Raw genomic sequence first — 23,386 nt, 5'->3', positions numbered from 1 at the left:
AGAGCCTTGGTAAAGCTAAAGAGCAAATAAATGTCCAGGTGAGTGGCTCTGCCTTAGCTGTAATACGAATCATTCTGAGGAGCTTAAAAAAAATCATGAGCCCTACCTCAGACTAATTAAATATTGTTTAATTCAATGATGTGGCCCAGTAACTGAGCTGGCTTGTTCATGGGCCTCAAGGAAGAAGGAAGGAGGAGAGCTTCCATAGCCACTCAACTAAAAGTGAGGGTTTATTTGCATTTAGTCCACCCGTGACTCCTGGTGGCCCACTAAATGTATGCCTTATCTGGAACAGCTATCAGTTGGATTTTCCTTCTTTCTTTCTTTTTTATTTTTGCTTTTTCGGGCCACACATGCAGCATATGGATGTTCCCGGGCTAGGGGTTGCATCGGAGCTATAGCTGCTGGCCCACACCACAGCCACATCATTCTCAGTGACCTAGGCACGTAAACCTGAACTTATCTAAGAGGGCATTAACTTTTCCTTCAAAATGTCTGAAGTCAGTCTCTTTGCAACACTACTGAAATCAATCTATGTCTGGATTATGTCACTATCCTCAGCTTCTCTCTATACCACCCCTCCTTCCTTTGCATTCGGTCATCATATCATGTCTCTACTCCAAAACCTTGAATGACCCTCTATTGCCTATAAGATGTTGTAATAAATATGTTTGTAACCTGGCATTCAAGGCCCTCTATAAACCTGACTTCACACTATCTTTACACTGTTCTGCAATATGAATTTACATAGACCAGTCTACTTACTGTTGCTCAGCACATGCATATTCCTCCCTACTGCACTTTGCCAAATTCTGTTCAGTGTAATGCTAATTTGCCTTTACTTCAGACATCTAAATTTTGCCTATCTTTCTTGATTCAGCTCTAATCCTAGCCCTTTTATAAACTCTTCCCCTAGCTTATTTAAGTGGAACCAATTTTTATAATCCGTGAACTCTTAAAAACTAATTATACCATTCTCTTGGCACATTGACATACACACTATTTATATTATTTGGATTTTATAATTCTCATATATACAACTTTTTATTCTCCATAGTGTTAAGCATAATAATTTACATGCCAAAGGCGCACTAAAAATGCTTTAATTAAGAAAGGAAAAAATTAAATGTCTATAAGGTATAAGAGTAAAAATAGCTTATAGGAGACTTCATTTAAATGGTAAGCCTCTCTGATGAGATAGCATTGATTGAATTTGTAGTTATTAGACCTCAGTTTCCATTCAGGCCATAGCACTTAGCCACTCTAGACCCTGATTTCCCTCTTTACAATAGAATTTTAATAGGCTTTGTATAAATTCTTCGGTTGTTATAAGGATCATGTCAAATAATAGACCTATTTAAAAGAGCTACAAAATGAAATGTAACTATTAATTATACCTTATACTAGCATTTGTGGTTGCACAGTACAGGAGAAAAGTAGGAATATTTTTTTTTCTTAAAGATAAATCTCTCAAAGTTTTTATTAATTCATTGATGAATGTGCATCTGCCGTATTAGTCTAAGTGCTATGGAAATCATAACACAAATAATAGATACAGATTCCTATTCTAGTGTAATCAAGTGTTTAATATGCATCTGTGCTGTGCATTGTATTAAGTACTATGGAAATACAGAAGCATCAATTGACCTATCTCTCTCCACAAAGAGCTCATAATCTAATTGGAAAGATATAGCATATATGAAGACAAAGAACAAAAGCATATGTAATATAGGCAAGTATTGTATCTGAGAGGCAAGGCTGATAAGGATGAGTAAGTGCCAGCTGGTAGAAACTACCATAAAATAAATGGATAATGCATGTTAAAACAGTGCTAACACTGTACATTATCATATTTTGCTCATTTATCACTTTTTAAAAGTTCTATAAAAGCACAGTCTGTGCTTAATAAAGTTAGTTAGATTTAATATTGATCTATTTAAAAATTTAAATGCAAGGGGTTTTTTTTCCAGAAATCCCTGTAATATCATTATCATTGAGAATATTACATACAGATGATAATCAGATCTTGGATTACCTCCAAAGAAAAACATTAATTAAATTCATGTTGTGAAAGATGCAAGAAAACCCACACCACAAGCAAAACACATGGTGCTAATAATAATAAAGTTTCTCAGCAATGATAACCTAAGAGAAGAAACATTGAAAGCACCCAGCATCCCCAAGCCTCCACGGTAGTTGTGCAGGAGTGTGCCTTATACTAGCATTTGTGCAGCTACAGGCTGCTCAAGCAACAGGAGCACTCCTAGAGAGATGCCTTCATACAATTCTTTGTTTTTAGGTTAGTCTAAGAAAACTTTATTACCTTTTTTTAAGCCACAACATATTTATTAAAGGACCTCTGGAACTGTGAACTGCACTACAGAATATGAATGCAAAGGGCCATGGTCTACATACTCAGGGCCCAGGGAACAGTGCTAAAGTTCTTGCTGCCCCTCTGCAAACCAGCTCAGTAACTGAGCTGGCTTGTTCATGGGCCTCAAGGAAGAAGGAAGGAGGAGAGCTTCCATAGCCACTCAACTAAAAGTGAGGGTTTATTTGCATTTAGTCCACCCGTGACTCCTGGTGGCCCACTAAATGTATGCCTTATCTGGAACAGCTATCAGTTGGATTTTCCTTCTTTCTTTTTCATTTTTGCTTTTTCGGGCCACACATGCAGCATATGGATGTTCCCGGGCTAGGGGTTGCATCGGAGCTATAGCTGCTGGCCCACACCACAGCCACAGCCACAGCAACACCAGATCTGAGCCATGTCTGCAACCTATACCACAGCTCAAGGCAGTGCCAGAGCTTTAACCCACTGAGTGGGGTCAGGGATTGAACCCGCATACTCATGGATGCTAGTCAGATTCGTTTCTGCTGAGCCATGATGGGAACTCTCTCAATTGGATTTTAAATGGTACTTTCTGAAGGAGACATCAGGTATCTAGAGAAATTCCCAAACAAACAATATACCACAGCATTGGGAACTGTAGATCAGCACCTCCCCAAGCCATTTGGCTGTATGTCTAACAAATAGTCCAAAGCTATGCATTTATATAATATTATCGAGGTCAAGGAATCAATGCTCATTTGTTCAGCAATAAGAACCAAGTCTTCGCAGTAGAAGTGTTCTCTAGGGTAGCTGATTGTGGGTCATACCCTCAGCTTCATAGGTGCCAATTCAAGGACAGAGCCCTTGTGCAAAGTAATGAAAGCCTGTATCCATGACACCTGCAGGTGAGCTCCCATGCAGCCACTAGAGACCATAGCTAGGAAAGTCACCAAGTACCTTTTAGATTTTGACTTACTATTAGCTCTAACCACTGGGCTAATTGGCCAGTTTGAGTCATTATAAAAGGTCTCATAATTATTCCCGAAGTGTGCAGACAGTGTTACATCCAAGTAGGAGGCAGGAAGAGCCTGCCTTTCATATAAGAAAATAAGTTCCATTGGACTCCTGAGATTGCCTGCCAATCTGGTTCAGTGCTACATTTTTTTTTTCTACTTGGTGTTTATGCTTCCCAGGGTTAGCACACTGCCTTTGTGCTGCTGTTAGTCAGTACTCAAATTGGAAGTGGATAAAAGGGTTGCCATGTGCCCCTGATGTGGAAATGGATCACTGGGAGCTGAGATGTCAGGAGAAGGGTATCACTCTGCCCCGGCAAAGACAGAGTTTTACACAGTGCAACTAATAAGAACAGAATTATGAATGGCCAGGGCAAATGAAAACTCTGGAGTAAAGAGGAGTAATTCCCACAGTATTCATGTGGAATGCCTAGAAGGTCCTCTACAGTCAAGTAGGTTAAGTTTGACAAATCCAACATTGTGGGAGATTTGAGATGAACGTCATTATGTCAATATGTGAGATGGGTGCAGAAGATTATTTGGTACCTTATGCTAATTATCTGTAAGAAAGATAAAGAGCTCTCTTTCTATGATCGGACATGTTTATGCTGAAGCAAAGTCCATCGTTAACTTCAAGGGTGATGCATACAGTCTATCCTTCTTTTCTGGAACAGTAAATTCCACATGAAACCAGGAGTTGCCATTTTCCCACCAAAGATATCCTCCAGATGGAATACCCTATATGCATATGAGACCTGCAGCAACATCTCCCACTTCTGGAGTGGGTATACAATACATTTTAGAACTTTTTAGAGTAAAGAGAGAATCACAATTGCCACTGTTGTGGGTATAGCTAGCAAGTATCATCTGGAAAGCAGGAGAATATCCACATTTGAATCCATCCTTTCATCTGTCATATGAACAACAGGAACCTCCAAGCCACCTGTTAAAATCATGACAGGTGCCAAACCAGGAGAGGAATACTGTGGTAAAATCATGCAGGATCCTGGTGTACCAAATAGATCCTTCACTTCTACCTTTGAAACTTCACCAAAGTGGAGGGACTTTGATGATGTATAAGCAGTATTCCAAATAAAAACAGTAGAGCGCAGCCAGACTAGACAGCCTTAGAGGGCGTTGTTGAAGGGGTTGTGCAGCTATCCTTTAGAATGCTGTTTTTGTATTCTCTGCAGCCTGTGGATAAGATAGATCATGAATCTGCCACCAGCTCCATGTTAGCAAGCCCACTGTTAAAAATGGCAGCAGCTGTGAAAAGAATCCTGCTTGTTTGATTGTATCATTTCTGGAAACTCCTATATTTAACATATATGTTTCAATCTTAATAGTATGTATATTGTCTGCATCTGCAGGATGCACAGTAACTTCATTTACAGAAAAAGGTATATATTATTCAGTGGCTAGAGAATATGCAGAAGCTGACAAACACCATCAGAGTCTCTTTGCTAAAAGACTTCAGCCATAACACTTGTGCTGCTAGTGTCAAACAGGGTTGTTACATTGCAAAATGGTCTTGCTCAGGACTCCTGTCTGCATCTATGCTTGTTAAGAAATGCAGTCTCTTTCTCCTCCAGGTATGCAACACTATTGCACAACCTTGGCAGGCCTCATAAGTACTGCTGGGTGTTGGCGGCATACCTAACCAACAGGTATAGAAACTACCAGCAGTTCATGATAGCTATGTCCAACTGTCTGTCCTTATGTTGACATCCATATGTGGACTTGAATACCCCCATATATCCATGCCTGAGAAAGGAATGTGTTCACACAAAAAGTCCAAAAGCTTTTGCAGTGATTGTGATTCTGGTCTTAAGCCACAGTGAACACCGAATCCCAGCCACAGTAGAGAAATGTGTTTGCCAAGGCTCTTTTGCTTTCTGGAAACAATAGACACTTGGTCCCTCATTTCCAGCAAGCCCATAGATGTTTCAGGCTGTTCTTTCCAGCATAATGAGCTAAGGAGTATGGTTAGTGATCCCTTGGAAGAGAACCTGGGGACTGGGCCCAGTCCTCATCCTCATTAAGTTTGAAAGAACCCAGGTCAGGGAGCAAAGAAGCCTGGCTTTAGGAGTTGAATCAAACTTATAAGGTGGAACTGATGTAATCCCATCTCAACAAATCAAGACAATGTAGGGCATTTCCCTTGGTCCTATTCTCTGAGCCCTCTTCTGAAGAACTGAGGCTGTGAGGTCTTACCAGATGGCCCTGGGGGTGAGGCTTACTAGCTCTAATCCCTGGAGGAGATTCTGCTCTAATCCCCAGAGGGACCTTCTCCACTGAATCTTCCTGTGTCTCCTACTCTCCTAACAACTCTTTAACATTGAACGTGAACCATTTAATATTCTATGTCTCATCTCTCAGGACTCTTTTCCACAGTCACAGTGGGTCTTTCAAGTTTCTTAATAGAACCACATTCTCACTCTAGGATTACACAACCATCAACTTCTGTCTTATCCATCCTTCCGTTTATGAGCAATACCACACATATTGGTGTGAGGGAGCCTCTGCCAGAAGGCTCACCTGTTTTTGTTCCTTTTTTTTTTTTTTTTGGTATGGAAAAATGTGCCACTTACTAAGCTCTGTCTTTCCATTGCCTCCTCTGAGATGGGGCTTGACTGACCAAAAAGAACTATTTCATTTCTAACAGTGTCTCTCACATGATAGAATAAAGTTAAAGCAATTGTCCACACAGGGGAACCTGTTCTGATTCAATCATCCAGCATTCTCTGCATAAGAACATGTTGTCGGGCCTTTCCCTCTCAAGCCCTGGGTTTTCTTATAATTATGCTAACACAGCCAGAATCTTCAAATAGTTACATTCTCTGTGGATCTAGTTCCATTGCATTCAAGAGTCAGGAAGGTCACAGGGATGTATTTTACCAGCACTACCAAGCATTCAGTTTGGAAACAGGGGTGGCAGTGCCTGTCTCAGCATTACCAGTCAGTGGCAGACTGCTCCTTCTGTAATGGGGGCATGTATTTCCCCCTTCTTGGCTTCATTTAATATCACTGTTGTCCTTCCATTATGCAAACAAGCAAGCCAAACCTCTGAGGATCCTTCCAAGAGCTTATGGTAGTGGACCTGCTGAAAACCTAGTTCTTACTCTGTATACTGCTGCCTTTCCTCCTGCTGTTTTCTTCCTCCTCCAAGTGTCGATTCTGACTCTAAGAGTAGGCCTCGCAGTCACTGGCTTCCCATACACAGGGCCCAGTTGCCTCATATAAAGTAACAGAGGGATAATGGAAATTTGCCCCTCTCCTTCCCTTCTAAAGGGGCTACCATCACTCCTTTTTAGTTTACCTTCCCCTCCCTTGAGGCTTTAATCCCTGGTCTGAGAAATTCCATCTGCTGAGGGTACAGCCATAAAAATTTAAAAAAAAAAAAAAAAAAAGAATCTTTATACTATGCATCCTATATGTTTTTAAAAATTTTTTAAATTTGACATTTCAGAGTACCCATCATGGTGCAGTGGTTAACAAATCCGACTAGGAACCATGAGGTTGCAGGTTCGATTCCTGGCCTTGCTCAGTGGGTTAAGGATCTGGCGTTGCTGTGGGCTGTGGTGTAGGTCACAGACGTGGCTCGGATCCCGCGTTGCTATGGCTATGGCATAGGCCCATGGCTACAGCTCCAATTAGACCCCTAACCTGGGAACCTCCATATGCTGAGGGAAGCGGCCCTAAAAAAGGCAAAAAGACAAATAATAATAATAATAAATACAAATGAAAGTTTTACATTTCAATTAGAGGCTTAGTTATTTATAATTAATCAACTTTAATATAAAAATTAAAGACAACCATAAATAGACTATTAAAATGTACCATCAGCTCACTTTACTGGATGCAAATGAGAAGTCTTCAACTAGTCTCAAACCAGTAAAAATTGTTGGTTCATTGGTCTGTTTGTTTTTGGATATTTGATGTTGTATTTGAAATACTAGTTCTTAGAATAAATAAAGCACAAATATTAATATTTCCTTACTAAACAAAACTTTTGTAAAGTTAAAGAAATTGGTGAGCACAGGTATTTGAAGAGAGTATTTGTGACTTTTCACATGTGTGTAATTGGAGGAGACAGAGTAGGGTGATCTAGGGCAAATGTATACAAATACATATAGATCATAGGAGGCACAAGATTTCTTCTTTCTAGCTGTTTTTTCTTTTTTTCTTTTTTCTTTTTGGCTGTGACTCTGGTGTTTGGAAGTTCCCAGGTCAGGGATTGAACCTGCGCCACAGCAGTGACAATGCCAAATCCTTAACCACTAGGCCACCAGGAAACTCCTGAATGTTTTTAAGGTTTTCTCTATCATTGGTTTTGAGAAATTATAATTATGATATGTCTTGGGGTTGTTATCTTCATGTTTCTTTTGCTTGGAGTTGAGTTTTTTGAATCTGTAGTTTATAGTTTTAATCAGATTTAGCAATTTCTCAGCTATTATTTTTTCAAATTTAATATCCTTGTCTGCTAATTCAACTATCTTGTCAATTTGGGGGTAGTTTTCATTGATTTATTTCTCTAATTATGCATCATATTTTCATGCATCATATATGTCTTCTAATTTTGATTGAATGTGGGACATTGTGAATTTTACCTTGTTTGGTGCTGGATAGTTTTGATTTTCTATAAATATTTTTGAGCTTTGTTTAACTGAAGTATGGTGAAGTTACTTGGGAAAAGTTTGATCTTCTCTTTTAAAATTTGTTAGATGGGACTAAAGAAGTGCTCAGTCTAGGAGGGATTACCCCCTAACTAGTGAAGCAAGATCTCTCTGAGTACTCCACCTAATGTCCGTGAAGCTGGAGGTTTCCCAATCTGGTTGGTAGGAATAGGTACCAGTTACCCAGCCTGTGTGAACACCAGGCCTTCTCACCTGTGATCCTTTCAGGTGGTTCTCTCCTTGGCCTCAGGTAGGTTCCTCACACATATGCACTGCTGAAGTCAGTGAATCAGTATTCATTGAGCTGAATAGGCCTTGGGTCCCTCTGCAGGTCCCTCTGTGTGGAATTCTCTTTCCAGAAGCTCTCTCCTCTCTAGTACTCTCTCCTGAGCACTCTGGCCACTTTTCTGTCCCAGGACTCTCAGTTCCATCTCCTCATCTCAAGGGGTCTGCCAGGCTCCACCTGGATTCTTCCTCCCTGTGCTGTAGCCTGGACATTAACCTAGAGAGCTGGGATGATTATAGGTCTTACTGTGTTTGTTTTCCTCTTGTTGTTCTTGTTACCTGATGTCCAGTTTCTTACAAACTGTGGTTTCATATATTTTGTCCATTTTTTGGTTGTTTCATGCATGAATGTAAATCTAGTCCCTGTTACTCCATTTTGGCCAAAAGCGTAAGTCTGAGGTATAGGATTTTAATTGGGGATAGAAACTAATTTCAAGAGAGGCATGTGAGAACTATTTCAAACATTGAGTACTGGTTAAATAAGTTATGATATATCCATTTAATAGAATATTATTCTGCTGATTTTTAAAAATGAAGTACAGTTGGAGTTCCCATCATGGCTCAGTGGTTAACGAATCCGACTAGGAACCATGAGGTTGTGGGTTCGATCTCTGGCCTTGCTCAGCGGGTTAAGGATCTGGCGTTGCTTCAAGCTATGGTGTAGGTTGTGGGCGCTGCTCGGATCCCGCGTTGCTGTGGCTCTGGCATAGGCCTGCGGCTACAGCTCCGATTCGACCCCTAGCCTGGGAACCTCCATATGCTGCTGGTGCAGCCCTAGAAGAGACAAAAAGACAACAAAAAAAATGAAGTACAGTTGTATGTTTTGCTATGGAAAGCTATCTAAGGTATATAGTGAAAATATTAAATTCATCCTTTCATTTCGTCCTTCAATAAATATTTGTTGAGAAGTTCCTGTTGTGGCTTAGCAGGTTAAGAACCTGACTAGTATCCATGAGAATGAATATTTGATCTCTGGCCTTTCTCAGTAGTTAAAGATCTAGCGTTGCCACAAGCTGCAGCATAGGTTATAGATGCAGCTTAGATCCTGCATTGCTCCAGCTGTGGTATAGGCTGGTAGCTGCATCTCCGATTTGACCCCTAGCCTGGGAATCCATATGCCGCAGGTGTGGAAAAAAAAAAAAATAGAGAGAGAGAGAGAAAGCAAGAAAGAAAGAAAGAAAGAGGGAAGGAAGGAAAGAAAGAAAAGAAAAATATTTGTTGAGCTTCTGTTTTATAGCAGACACCATCTTAGATATCTGGGATCCAGTAATAAGTGGGAAAGACATTAACTGCTTTTAAGTGAAGCTTGTCAGTTTCAATTCTAGTGTGTGGATGGTTGTGGAATAGAAAATAAATAGATTATTGTTTATAATGATAAATTACATGAAGGAAATATATAGGATGATATTCTAAAGTAAATGGGTAAAATAAGCTACAGGGACAGATTGTACAACACAGAGAGGATAGCCAGTATTTTTAATAACTATAAATAGAGTATAATCTTTAAAAATTGTGAATCACTACATTGTATAACTATAACATATAATATTGTACATCAACTTCAATAAACTAAATAAAGTAAGTGGAATGGGGTCCTACTTTACATAAAGTGATAAGAGAAGAACCTCTGTGAGGAAATGACTTAATCTGAGACATAAGAGATAAGGAGCTACTCAACAAAACAGTATCCCAGGCAGAAGGAGCAGCAATTGCAGTGGCCCAAGAAAGGAAAGAACTGAGCATGTTTGAGAAGCGGAAAAAAAAAGAGAAAGGAAGAGCAAGGTTGACAAGGACAGGAGTGGTTGGGGTGGCAGAAATTTTCAAGAAGCAGATCACACACCATTGTAGGCCTTGATTAGCCTACAATCAAGTTTGGATTTTATTCTAAGATGCAGAAAAGTGAATAGTAGTATCACATGTATGTAACCGTGCAAAATGATAGTCACATTTTTGCATATAAGATTTCCAGAAGGCTAGATTGACATGGTTGATGAACCATAGTTACCTACGAAGAGTAGAAATAGGAACCGAGGGAGTAGGGCAGAGAGGGTTTTCTTTATATCTTTCATTACCAAATATTTTTCCTTGGATGTAATGATTAGTTATAAGATTATTCTAATTTTCCAATGAGCAAGAAAAAATCTCTTAAAAAGGGGGAAATGGAAAGTATTAAGTGATCTAGAAAGGTTTCCTAAAATATTTATGTATATAACTTGATAAGTAGTAAAAGAATATAATTATAATATTGGTTTGATCTGGAGTAACTGATCTTTATAATATTCTTCAATTTTTTAGGACTAGAAGAAATTGCAAAAGAAAGAGAAAAACTAAAAAAGGCAGAAAGTACCCCAGTCAAAGAAGAAATATTTGAAACTTCTGAGGACACTTTAAATTGTTCAAATCCAGATCATTGTGAGCAAAAGGAAGATCCTAAAGAAAAAGATAACACGAATCTGTTTCTTCAGAAACCTGGCTCTTTTTCAAAATTAAGCAAGCTTTTAGAAGTAGCTAAGATGCCTCCGGAGTCGGATGTAATGACCTCCAAACCAAACAGTAGTGCAAATGGGTGCACACTGTCCTATCAAAACAGCGGAAAACATTCATTGGGCAGCATTCAACCAACAGCAACACAAAGCAACATGGAAAAGACAGACTCTAATAATCCATTCAATACTGGTTCAAGTGCTCCAGGGAAGTTCTATAGTCCTCTCCCCAATGACCAATTGTTAAAAACACTGACTGAAAAGAATAGACAGTGGTTTAGCCTTTTGCCAAGGACACCTTGTGATGACACGTCGCTGACCCATGCCGATATGTCAACTGCTTCTTTAGTGACTCCTCAGTCTCAGCCACCATCTAAGTCACCTTCTCCCGCCCCAGGTCCTCTTCTTGGATCATCTTCTGCTCAGAATCCTGTTGGCCTAAATCCATTTGCTTTATCGCCTCTTCAGGTTAGTGCTGCTAATTGTAACTCCTTTTTATGTTGCTTTATTTAATCTTTGATTCTATAAAGATTTTCTCTCAAGGGAAATTAGCTGAGTATTTGTGATATTATCCCTGCCATGGTTTGAATGCTGAAGAGTCAGAATTGCTATCCCTAAACTTCATCAGAACTACTGATATCTAAGTCAAAAGATCTTTAATTATTTTTTAACTTATTACATTATATCTAAAAGGAAATTACTTTGGAGAGCAAATAAAACATGAAATTTATCGTTATTGCTGTTGTATTTGGTTTTCCTCTAATTGTGATAAGTGAAAGAATATTTTTTCAGAATTTTTAAAATAATTTGATTCTAAATACTTTTCCTAACTTCTTAGATTGTTCTCCTTTATAAATATTTTGTTTTTTTTCAGATGAAAAGCGGAGTATCTATGATGGGACTCCAGTTTTGTGGGTGGCCCACTGGCGTTCTTACTTCGAACATTCCATTTACATCACCTTTACCTAGTCTGGGAACAGGGTTGGGATTATCAGAAGGAAATGGTAATTCATTCTTGACTCCTAATGTTGCTTCAAGTAAAAGCGAATCTCCAGTACCACAGAATGAAAAACCCTCCTCAGCTCAACCTGCAGCTGTTGAAGTAGCAAAACCAGTAGATTATCCTAGTCCAAAGCCTATTCCAGAAGGTAGGTACATTGGGATGGTTTATAGCCACTAACTTACTTTATTTTATTATAGATTACTACACTGTAACTGAATCTTTGATGGTTTTATATGTAGTTATAAATCTTGATTTGCATTGTGTCATTAGTTCATATTCAAAATATTTGTAAAAAGAACTACATATTTATCTTAACTTAGAAATGCAGTTTGGTTGGTGGAGAATTATTGACCCAGAGGACCTAAAAGCTTTGCTCAAAGTGCTCCATCTCAGAGGAATAAGAGAAAAGGCATTACAGAAACAAATTCAGAAACACTTGGATTATATTACTCAAGCTTGCATCAAAAATAAGGATGGTATGTACTTAAAAGAGATTTCTGCTCTCTTGCTTAGTTATGAAAATTAATTCTTTTATCTCAAAGCATATTTTATTTAGTATGTCTTATTTTTTCGAGTCTCAGGATTGTTTTGTTTTCCAATGTTTAAGGTTTGTTGATTTACAAGGTTGTGATAATTTTTGCTGTACAACAGTGATTCAATTATACATGTACACACATCCATTCTCTTTCAGATTCTTTTCCCACATAGATTATCACAGAATATTGGGTAGAGTTCTCTGTGCTATACAGCAGGTCCCGGTTGGCCAATCATTCCATATACGTCAGTATGCATATGCCAGTCCCAGACCCCCAGTCCATCTCTCCCCCCATCTGTCCCCTTTGGTAACCATAAGTTTTTTGAAATCTGTGAGTCTGTTTCTGTTCTTCAAATAAGTTCATTTTTATCCTTTCATTAGATTACACATATAAGTGATATCATATGATGTCTGTCTTTCTCTGTCTTCACTTAGTATGATAATCTAGGTCCATTCATGTTGCTGCAAATGATATTATTTCATTCTTCTTTGTGGATGAATAATTCTTTGTTTATTACTAGTAAACATTTTTTATATTTTGCTCAGCAAACAGTAACTATTTACATTTCTTAAATATGTATTAACTCCTAATTTCTCACAACTTGCAGACATTTTTTTGTTTTGTTTCTTGAAAAAATATTTCTACTTTTGTTTCTTAGAAAGAATATTTCTACTTTTAAGAGTACACTGCCTACAATATATACAAGTTCATTTGTGTGTGTGTGTTTGTGGGTGTTAATCATGTATGTGTTATTCTTGAAATATTATTCACTTTCTGGAAGAAATCATTGAAGGATAAAGTGGATTTTAATATTAATTTCTTTTTAAATATAGTTGCTATTATTGAATTAAATGAAAATGAAGAAAACCAGGTAACTCGAGATATTGTAGAGAACTGGTCAGTAGAAGATCAAGCAATGGAAACGGATTTGAGTATTCTTCAACAGGTAGAAGATCTAGAAAGGAGAGTTGCATCAGCAAGTTTGCAAGTGAAGGTAAAATTGACTTGGAATGAAATCTGTTTTTAGGATGATGGAAGGTAACTATTATTTGTTGTATGCCTGATATATGCCAGTTACTACGCTAAATGTTTTCACTTTATCTCATTTAATTCTCAAAACAATCCTGAATTAATTTCCCTCATCTTACAGGTAAGGAACAAGGCTCAAAGTAAGTAACCTGCCAGCAGTCCTATAGTAAGTGACTAAAGGTGGTTTCAAATCAAGCTGTCTGACTCCAGAGCCTGTGTTCTTATTTACTAAATCTTGCTGCCTCCTTAGTGATATTCAAAAGTATAATTTCTAGTTTACAGTTTTTTACCACAGGCAGAATTTCAGTTTTATCCATGATAAATATAATGCTCTATCAGTGTTCTACTCTACTGTTTCATATAGGACCAGGAAGCTTCTTGGATCCAAGCCATAAGTCAAAATTTCACTCTGTATAATTTAAAATGGAGAATATAGATATATCCAAATATACATATTCACACATACCCTCCATATATATGTAAATTTTTAATTGATTTATTTATCTACTTGGCATTGCTATGTTACAAGCATTACCAGGATCAGAACTGGCTTCCAGTGGATAGGCAAAAGGAAAGCTTTACCTTTGTGCAAGAATGTTTGGTTTTGTAAAGAGAGGTATAAAGGTCTTCTCAATTACTAATAAGGTAATGTCTCTGAGAATAAATGGACGGATGATGAATAAGTGTGAGACACCTGAAAAGACTTAGAGAATGAAGTCTCCAATGTCATTTGACTTGATATTTTATGTTTTATTCAAAATGAGAAATTTATGCCATAATACTGTCTATCCTATGGCATTTGGAAACTTTTCAGGTTCTCCAAAAAATGCCATTTTCCAGAGCTAATAAAATATCCCCTTCTTGCCAGACACATGATTACCAACTTTGGAAAGCAAAAATGTATCATTTGTTGAAACTATTTTGCTAGCAAACTATATGTATCTTCCTCTTAGTACTATAATACAGTATAAAAATGCCTCATTTATTTGGCATTTTCAACAAATGAACTCTTCTACAGAAGTTAATTTTCTAGAGAAATGAGAATTATTCCATTTAGTGGCATAATTTTTTAACATGTTTGTTGGATTGCTTATGTTATGCATTACACTTAAATTCTTCCTAAATTGAGAATAATGATTTTGATTTGAATTATCTTGGTGATGCAGGATCATCAGTGTGAAGACCAATTATTAGATAATGATTCCCTGGAAATGTGAAGAGGTTTTGCCCCTACATAAATGATCTATCCTAGTGTGCTTTGCTTTTTAAAGACGGCATCTCCTCTCTATAGTCTGTCTTTGTCTCTCTCATGGTCAGTTACTACTACTTGCTGGTTTAAATTTGATTAGTTTTCCTCGAACCTCCTCCATCTAATTTGCCAATCCTAATTGGCTATTGGCTGGGAAAGCATATCATCAAGCTTTTTAAATCAAGTATAGAGTCAGGGTGTGGGCCTGAAACATTTTCCTGGAGAAATATTTTGGTGCTTTAACCTTATCACCTTACTGGCTGCTTAGATGTCCTAGGCTGTGTTCTAAATATCTGAGAAAAGTGGAATTTGTTTTTTAAATGAAATGTTTTAACATCCTGTTATTAAGGTGTTATTGAATTACTCACTATTATTCTAAGAAATTAATTATATTATTCTTGAAGAGTCTAAAAGCACAAAGGATGAAAATAACCACAGAACATTATTTTAACATCTATAGAAGAATTAATTATTTTTTAAGAAAACAGAATTATATGTTTATTGTGGAGAACTAGCCATTGTGAAGACACATTAAGCAGGTGGCCTGTGGGACTACTTTGGTGCATTCATTTCTGTTTTTAATATTGCTTGTAATTTGGAAATTCTTTATTATTTTGTAAGGAAATCTGCAAGTTTCTAGTCCTAGTTCTATTGTTGAGAGTATACAAAAAGCCAAGTAACTCTTCCAGCTCCTCTAAAGACAGCTCCTGTGTCTCTTTTTAAGTTTTTCATGTATAAGCTAATTAATTCCTTCATCCATTAGTCTTATGAAATAGTTTCCAGGTACATGGTTCTCTTCTGAATAAACACCCGTGTCAATATCCTTCTTAAAATGTTGTCTCCATAACTGTACATTGGGAGGGATGTCTGAAGGCATGCATGGGACTTTTACTTTCCTTAATTCAGCACTATTCTTCCATTAATGCTATTTGAATTTATACTAGCTTTTTAACATCCACATCATATTATTACTGTGCTCAGTATTCACTATGAAAAAAAATCCCTGAGGCTCTTTCCAAGGGCTTTTAAGTGTGTTCTGTCACATGTGGTGTTCCTTAAACATCAAACCTAAGATTTACATTTGTCATTGTTTTATTTTTTATTAATTTCATTTGAGCACATTTTTCAGACTATGGAACTATTTTTATCCAGTCCTGTCATGCAGAATAATTAAACTTCCTTCCTAATTTTAAATCATCTGCAGATTTAGTAATAATCAACCCAATTACTCATAAGAATTAATAGGGTAAACCAAGTACAGAGTCTTTGGACATTGGCACTGAGGACTTTTTTCTGAGGTGACACAAGCTCTGTCAATCACCATTTTTCTGGGATAAGTTTTCAACCTTCTAGACTTCTCTAATGTCTTGATTTTTTATCTTATCAGTTGCCTTACAGAGATCAAGATACACTATGTTTATAACTTTGCCTTGATTTAGCAATTTAGTATCCCTTTTAAAATATGGGAATGAAGTTCATTTGACATGACTTGTACCTAATGCAGTTATGTGTACTATTCATAATTTCATCCTTACTTCCCCAACATAAATGTTCTACTGAGTTAAGGAAGAGGAATTGATCCCAGTATATTAAGATGAAATAATTATCTATAAAGAGGTTTAATAAAAAGGATAATATTCATTCTGTTTTTTCATTTAACATGCTTTTTTTTGGCCACTCCTGCGACATGTGGAAGTTCCCAGGCCAAGGATCAAACCTGTGCCACAGCAATGACACAGCAGCCTCTGCAATAATACCAGGTCTTTAACCCACTGTGTCACAAGAGAACTCTTAATTTAATATACATTTACTAGGTAGGTACCTATTTCCACATCAGCACCGCAAAACTGGACAATATGTGGTTTCTGCCCTCAGAAATATTTCCATCTAATAGGGAGATAAGACATGTGTACATCTCTGAGGAATCTATTAACTGATCCTAGAGAAGTACAGAGTCATGCATGAATTTAGAAAAAGAATACACAACTTCTGGTAGATACCTGGGAGAGATCAAGGGAGATTTTATGTAGAAGTTGAGACAGAATTTGAGAAGACAGGTCAGCTTCTGACAAGGAATGGCATGCTAGGAAGAGTGAATAGCATGAGGAGAGCACCAGGATCTGGAAGCTTAGGACATGTTTGTGGAGTTACAAGTCATGGAATGTGACTGCAGCATAGGATGTGTGAATGGGAACAAGAGAAAAAGAGGTAGATTGAGGTAGTTGAGTGTCATGATAAAATTGTGGGCTTTATAAATAGTAGAGATGAAGAATTTTGAGGTAGAAGATCAATATAACCAAACTGAGTTACAAGATCATTCACTTATTCAGTCATCATGAATATATGGAGTGTTTACTACTAGTCTTCACTTGTGCTGGAGATAAAATGAGTAAAAGCAGATGTGGTTCCCACCCTCATGGAATTTAGAGAAGATGCTAATCAAATAATCACAGTGGTATAGAATTGTGAGTACCACAAGGCTATGGAATATTATATGGTCCTTTATGAGCTCATAATATGGAGACTTAGTTCCTAAAGGAGGTCAGGAAGGATTCCGTGAGGAAGTAAATTTTAACATGAGAGCTGCAGGATGGGTGGGTTAGCCAGGTAAAGAGAACAGAGAAAAGCTCTGCAGTCAAACATAACAGCTCAAGCAGAGCTGAGGCTGAAGGAAAAACGGTGAGTACAAAGACCATTACGGAAGAGTGGTGGAAGGAATGGAAATGGAAAGTAAGAGCTAAGTTCAGAGGCCTCCAAGAGATTTCCATTTAGGTGATCCTGTGAAATGAATAAACATTAGTCTAAAGTTTTTCAAAATACTTTGCTGATTTTCATTATACCTTTCATAATATCAAAAGTTGTTAAATTTTCTCCTTCAAACTTTTCTCACAACAATTTCTTTTAATTTTGTGTGTTCTTGTTTCTACCTAGCATTAGGAAATACAAGGTAAAACTTTCACGAAAGATCCTTGAGATCTGCTCTTGTCTGCTGCTGTATTTTAAGTAAAGGCAATTCACCCAGCAGGCATTTTAAGAGGGAACCATAATAACATTATTCTTTTGATATATAGGGTTGGATGTGTCCAGAGCCTGCATCAGAAAGGGAGGACTTGGTATATTTTGAACATAAGTCATTTTCTAAATTGTGCAAGGAGCATGATGGAGAATTTACTGGCGAAGAAGAAAGCAGTGCACATGCACTAGAACGGAAGAGTGACAACCCCCTAGATATAGCTGTAACCAGGCTGGCTGATTTGGAGCGGAACATTGAAAGAAGGTATCTGAAGAGCCCCTTAAGTACCACCATTCAGATCAAACTGGATAATGTGGGCACAGTTACTGTCCCTGCTCCTGCACCATCCATTAGTGGTGATGGTGACGGGTAGGTTATTGAGATTAACTTGAAAAATTATTGTGCTTCTTTGCTAATTGGAGCCTATTTTCTATTGCCTGTTATCTATGTATCTTCTTGTATGTCTGTGATCCATATGGATCATGCTATTTGCATGGTGCTTTGTAAAAACATTTTTTTTTTGTTATGTGCGTTGATAATCCTGCAAAGTGATCTTACATTTACCTGGTTGTGACTAAGCTTTGAGGCGCGTAGCCACAGTCTGTGCACTACATCAAATTTAGTTGCTTAAACCTTATACTTATTGGCTGTTACATGTTTTTGTCATTGCTTGGCTTTCAGTGTGATGATTGTTTCACATTCAGTAACCATAAATGTGGACATGACCTACTTAATTTTTCTATATTTCAATGCAGAATTGAAGAGGATATTGCTCCAGGGCTCAGGGTATGGAGAAGGGCATTATCAGAAGCTCGCAGTGCTGCACAGGTAGCTCTGTGCATTCAGCAGTTACAGAAATCAATAGCATGGGAAAAATCAATTATGAAAGTTGTAAGTGTTTTTATTTAAGAAATACTATAACTGACTGACTTTGTTCTGTTTTTTCCAACCTCCAGATCTTTCTTAAACATTACTTACTGTCAAAATAATGTTTGCTGTACTTGAGAATTTAATTCTTAAATACTGTATAGTTTGATACTTTCTTCCTCTTATTTTGAGCTTTTTGAAGGAACCTATCAAGTGTTATCTTTTGTTTTTTAAAATCTTGTTTTTCTCTCCTTTGAGTATTTTTTATAACGCTTACTGAAGTTGTTGTCTACGTTCTGTCAACATAATAGTTGTTAATCTAAATATTTTGAAGGCCCTTTCAATCTTGTAAACATTCCAGTTGCTAACATTACCTGCTGCATACATTTACTCTATTCCTAAAATGTCTTTATATTTCTATTAATTTTATTTTTTAATACTAAAAATACTCATATAAGTAAATAAAAATAAGCAGAGAGCTCTTCTTTTATGCACTGATATCATGTGTTTGGAAATAGTTGACATGAAAAGTAGAACTTTTTATCTGTCCTCTAACAAATAAAACTTTTTTCACCTCCTTTGTTCAAGCCCAGTTAGTTGTTGTGTAGTGGCCTCTACTTTGTACTAGGCAACAAATGCTATATGTTCAAAATAAAGGCTGAATTTCATACATTTTCCAGAGAGATATGTATTTTAAATCATGTATGTGTCCCTTTTGCCTTATATATCATATATAGAAATATATAGTGTACACTTTTATAAATTACTCTAACAGTTGCTTGTAAAGTACAGATTAGTTTTGAAATTCAAACATTTGAGACTCGTTTTCATGAAAGGGTAAAGATTCCTTTTCTTAAAAGTATTCCCCCCAAAAAAGAAGTGATCTTTAAATAAATTAGTGTTCTTTCCTTCCTTTTTACTTCTATGCTTAGATTACTCAAGATTTTATTTATTCTAGACGAATAAATTTAATTTCTTTTATGGTTTTTTCACTTCTCTCTCTAAAATGTCCATGGAATAATGGAACAGTTTTCACGATATGCTCAAATTTAGGTCTTTCTATAGATAAGAACTTGCCATAAGTTTTAAGGCATTGTTCAGGTCATCTGGCAGCTTTTTTACCAGATAAAAGTAATCTGTTTTCTAAAAATTATTATTAAAACCAGTTTTAAAGTCATCTAAAACAAGTATATTTGGTGAAATCTAGGCTATAATGATCAAAAAAGATTAAATTCTGCTATCAAAGTGAAATTTATGCAGTTATTTTTCTCATTTGCACCAAAATAGTCAGTTTTGTCGCAATGTAGCCAGTTTTGTTATAAACTATATACAGAAACCCAAACTTGTACCAAAATCTGCCTTTGTAGTAGTATATTTACTTTCAGCTTTTTGCATATTCCTTTTTATGAATAAATTAATATACATTTATCACCATTTAACCCCATCTCATAATTGTCATTTTTAACTTTTAATAGTGCATTATTTTCTATAATATTACTTTGAAAAGAAGGCAGAATCTCTTTTTCAAAGATTAATGAGCACTTGATAACCTTTAATTAGAAATATAACATTACCTATAATAATCCTAAATAATATGTCCTAATAAAATGTTAATGCCAATATCTTTAGTTATAACCTCTTTGCCAGAGACCAAGCTTTCAAGGAAAGAAGGAGCTGCCCAAATTTGCCTCCAAATAATTCTCAGCCCACAGTGTGCTTTCTACTGTTGTTAATGTTAAACAATAGGCAACATTCACTATTTTTTTGCTGTGGTAGTAAAGTTAAAGCCAAATGTTACTACATCTGCTCTAGCATATTGTGAGCTATTGCTGTAATTTTTCAAAAATGTTATGAGCTTGATATCTGTCACCCTTTCTTAATAAGTATCAGAAAATAATTTTATTTTAAAATCATAAATGTGAGATATGACAAACTTTATAGTATTTTTAGCTATTGTAGAAAATAGTGATAATTTACTTAATGTACATGCATTTGATTTTTAAGTTTTATTCTCAATGAATATTCTATGTTAGAAATTTTAGGGAAGTCAAATTTGGAGGAATAAGGTATTAAGGTATTTAGTGATATGGTTATTAGGGATGGTCATAAAACAAATACTTACTGTTACAATGTTAAGCTCTGCCGCTTTTGCCTTAGTACATATGCCAATTTTAGTATTATATATATATATTTCATATAGTTGGTAGATATTTGTTAAGGTAAATAGCATGTATCTGCCACTTTGCTAAGATTCTTACACTATCATTGGTGTACATATTGAATTATGAAAGACTATTTTAGACTTCCCAGATTAAGATTTAATGTTTTATTGAAAATTAAACAAATCACATTTGAAGAATTGTTATTTTGTTTTTAAGAGTATATAAATACATAACTTAAAATTAGTATAAAGGATTTACAATTTAAAAGTTTTAATTATTTTCTAATTGAAATACAGTTATGTACAAGATTATGTTAGTAATGTTTTCATTTTTTTGAATATAAATTACAGGACATTTTCCAACTGTGACTGGAAATAAAAACTAAATGTCAAAATATAATGTTAGTACTTAGCATTTTTTAAAGCCATCTTGAAAGTTTTTATCTGCCTAATCTTCCTTCTTTCCCTTTCCTTCTTTCCTTCTTTCCCTGTAAAACTTGTTATACAAAATATGTGTGCATGGGAAAAAAGTCTTCTCTCTACAGATTTTACAGTTCCTAATGGTGTTAGACATTTTTCAACAGAGAAGAAATCACTTTATTTTTAGTTCTAGAAAATAAATTGTGACCTCTAAATACTTTATTGTATCAAATTTTTCCCCTTAGAAATCATTTTGGTCCATTTTCGACACTTGTGACATTGATTTGGGTTGACTTAAAAGTTTCCTGGTTTAGACATATTTTCTAATGAATCACAAATAAGAGATGTTTAATTTAGTAAAAATACAGAAACATATTATTATTATTTATAATTCTGATACTAATACAAGTTTCCTAATTTTGATCTTAAAAATTACTCTAACTCTTACTTATTTCTTTCTCAGGATATCATGAGGATGCTAAGATAAGCAAAAGATAAAATACATTAAAAAATTAAAACACCATGTATTAAAGCTACTCATTGCTTTATGTGCTCTAATGTCATGTTAATTATTTCATATGTTAATGTGTACATGCTTCCGAAGTGTGTGCAGGCATTCAGCCTCTAGCTTTGTTCTTTGCAGTGTACCTGAAATGTGCATTTACCCCCAACTGAACTGCTCACCCCGTCATGTGGTCCATATCTGTGTAACGAGAGATACATAGATGTGTATGGCTACTGTATATTTGTTAGCAAGCGGAATGTTCATTACTAATATAAATTAGGAATTACAGTGTGTTTAATATCCCAATAACTATTATTCAGAGCAGAGTGTTAATTTTAAATGCTTTTTCATGTATTATAGTACTGCCAGATCTGTCGAAAGGGAGATAATGAAGAACTGCTCCTCCTTTGTGATGGCTGTGACAAAGGCTGTCATACATACTGCCATAGACCCAAGATTACAACTATACCAGACGGGGACTGGTTTTGTCCAGCTTGCATTGCTAAGGTAAGATTGATCTAGATCTGAGTTTTCTTTAAGTATAATTGATTTACCATTATTGTGTTAGTTTGGGTATACAGCAAAGTGATTCATTTATATATTTTTTTTCAAATTATTTTGCATTATAGGTTATTATAAGATCTTGAATATTCTTCCCTGTGCTATATAATAAATCCTTCTTGCTTATCTATTTTATGTATAGTAGTTTGTATCTGTTAATCCCATGCTTCTATTTTATCCTTCCCTCCTCCTGCTTTCCCCTTTGGTAGCCATAAATTTGTTTTCTGTGTCTATGAGTCTGTTTCTGTTTTGTATATAGATTCATTTGTATTATTTCTTAGATTCCACACGTGACATATAATGTATGTCAATAGTATATGATATTGGTCTTTGACTTCATTTAGTATGTTAATCTCTAGATCCACTCATGTTGCTACAAATAATATTTCATTCTTTTTGCTGAGTAATATTTTATTGTGTATGGGGATAAATATACATACATATATATGTGTGTATATATATGTTTATGTATATATGTATATCTATATCACATCTTCTTAACTAATTGTCTGTTGATGGGCACTTGGATTGTTCCCAGGTCTTGGCTATTATAAATAATGCTGCTATAAACACTGGCGTGCATATATGTTTTCAATTTAAGATTTTTCATCTTTTCTGGGTATATACCTGGGAATGGGATCGCTGGATCATACAGTAGCTCTATTTTTAGTTTTTAAAGGAATCCTCATACTGTTTTCCATAGTGGCTGCACCAATTTTATTGTATTGTATTGTATTGTAGGGTTTCCTTTTCTCCACACCCTCTCCAGCACTTATTATTTATAGACTTTTTGATGATGCCAGATCAAAGTAAAGAGTTTTATGTGGATTTTTAAAGATATAATTCGTATACCATAAAATTCTTTTTAAAGTATATAATTCAGTGGTCTTTAATATATTCCCAAAGTTGTACAGCCATTATGACTCTCAAATTCCAGAACATCTTCATGTCCCCAAAGAAGTATCCTTGTTACCTATTTGCATTCACTCCCCATTCTCCTTCTCCTCTCAGCCTTTGGCAACCAGTAATCCACTTTCTGTCTCTATGGATTTGCCTATTCTGGTCAGTACATATAAATGAAATAATATACTATGTAGCCTTTTTACTTAGCACAATATTTTCAAGGTTCATCTATTTTCTTGCACTTTGTCTTACAAGTCAAACAGTAGTCCTTTATATGGACAGACTACATTTTGTTTGTTTAGTTGTTTCTACATTGGGGCTTTTATGAATAATGCTGCTGGGAACAGTCA

At 36.0% G+C, this 23,386-nt stretch overlaps 1 protein-coding gene across 1 annotated transcript in view; it reads left to right on the top strand.

Annotated features, from left to right (window-relative positions):
- Positions 1-23,386, top strand: part of BAZ2B (bromodomain adjacent to zinc finger domain 2B) — a 156,374-nt gene that overhangs the window by 122,029 nt on the left and 10,959 nt on the right. Inside the window, 7 exon segments of the mRNA XM_021074758.1 lie at positions 10,602-11,257; positions 11,664-11,937; positions 12,113-12,268; positions 13,162-13,322; positions 17,678-17,883; positions 18,375-18,510; positions 21,933-22,079. Coding sequence (XP_020930417.1) covers positions 10,602-11,257; positions 11,664-11,937; positions 12,113-12,268; positions 13,162-13,322; positions 17,678-17,883; positions 18,375-18,510; positions 21,933-22,079 — 1,736 coding nt within the window.

Source organism: Sus scrofa, chromosome 15 (genome assembly GCF_000003025.6).
Source record: "Sus scrofa isolate TJ Tabasco breed Duroc chromosome 15, Sscrofa11.1, whole genome shotgun sequence".
Taxonomy (NCBI): Eukaryota; Metazoa; Chordata; class Mammalia; order Artiodactyla; family Suidae; genus Sus; species Sus scrofa.
This window is presented reverse-complemented; position numbering and strand designations above follow the sequence as displayed.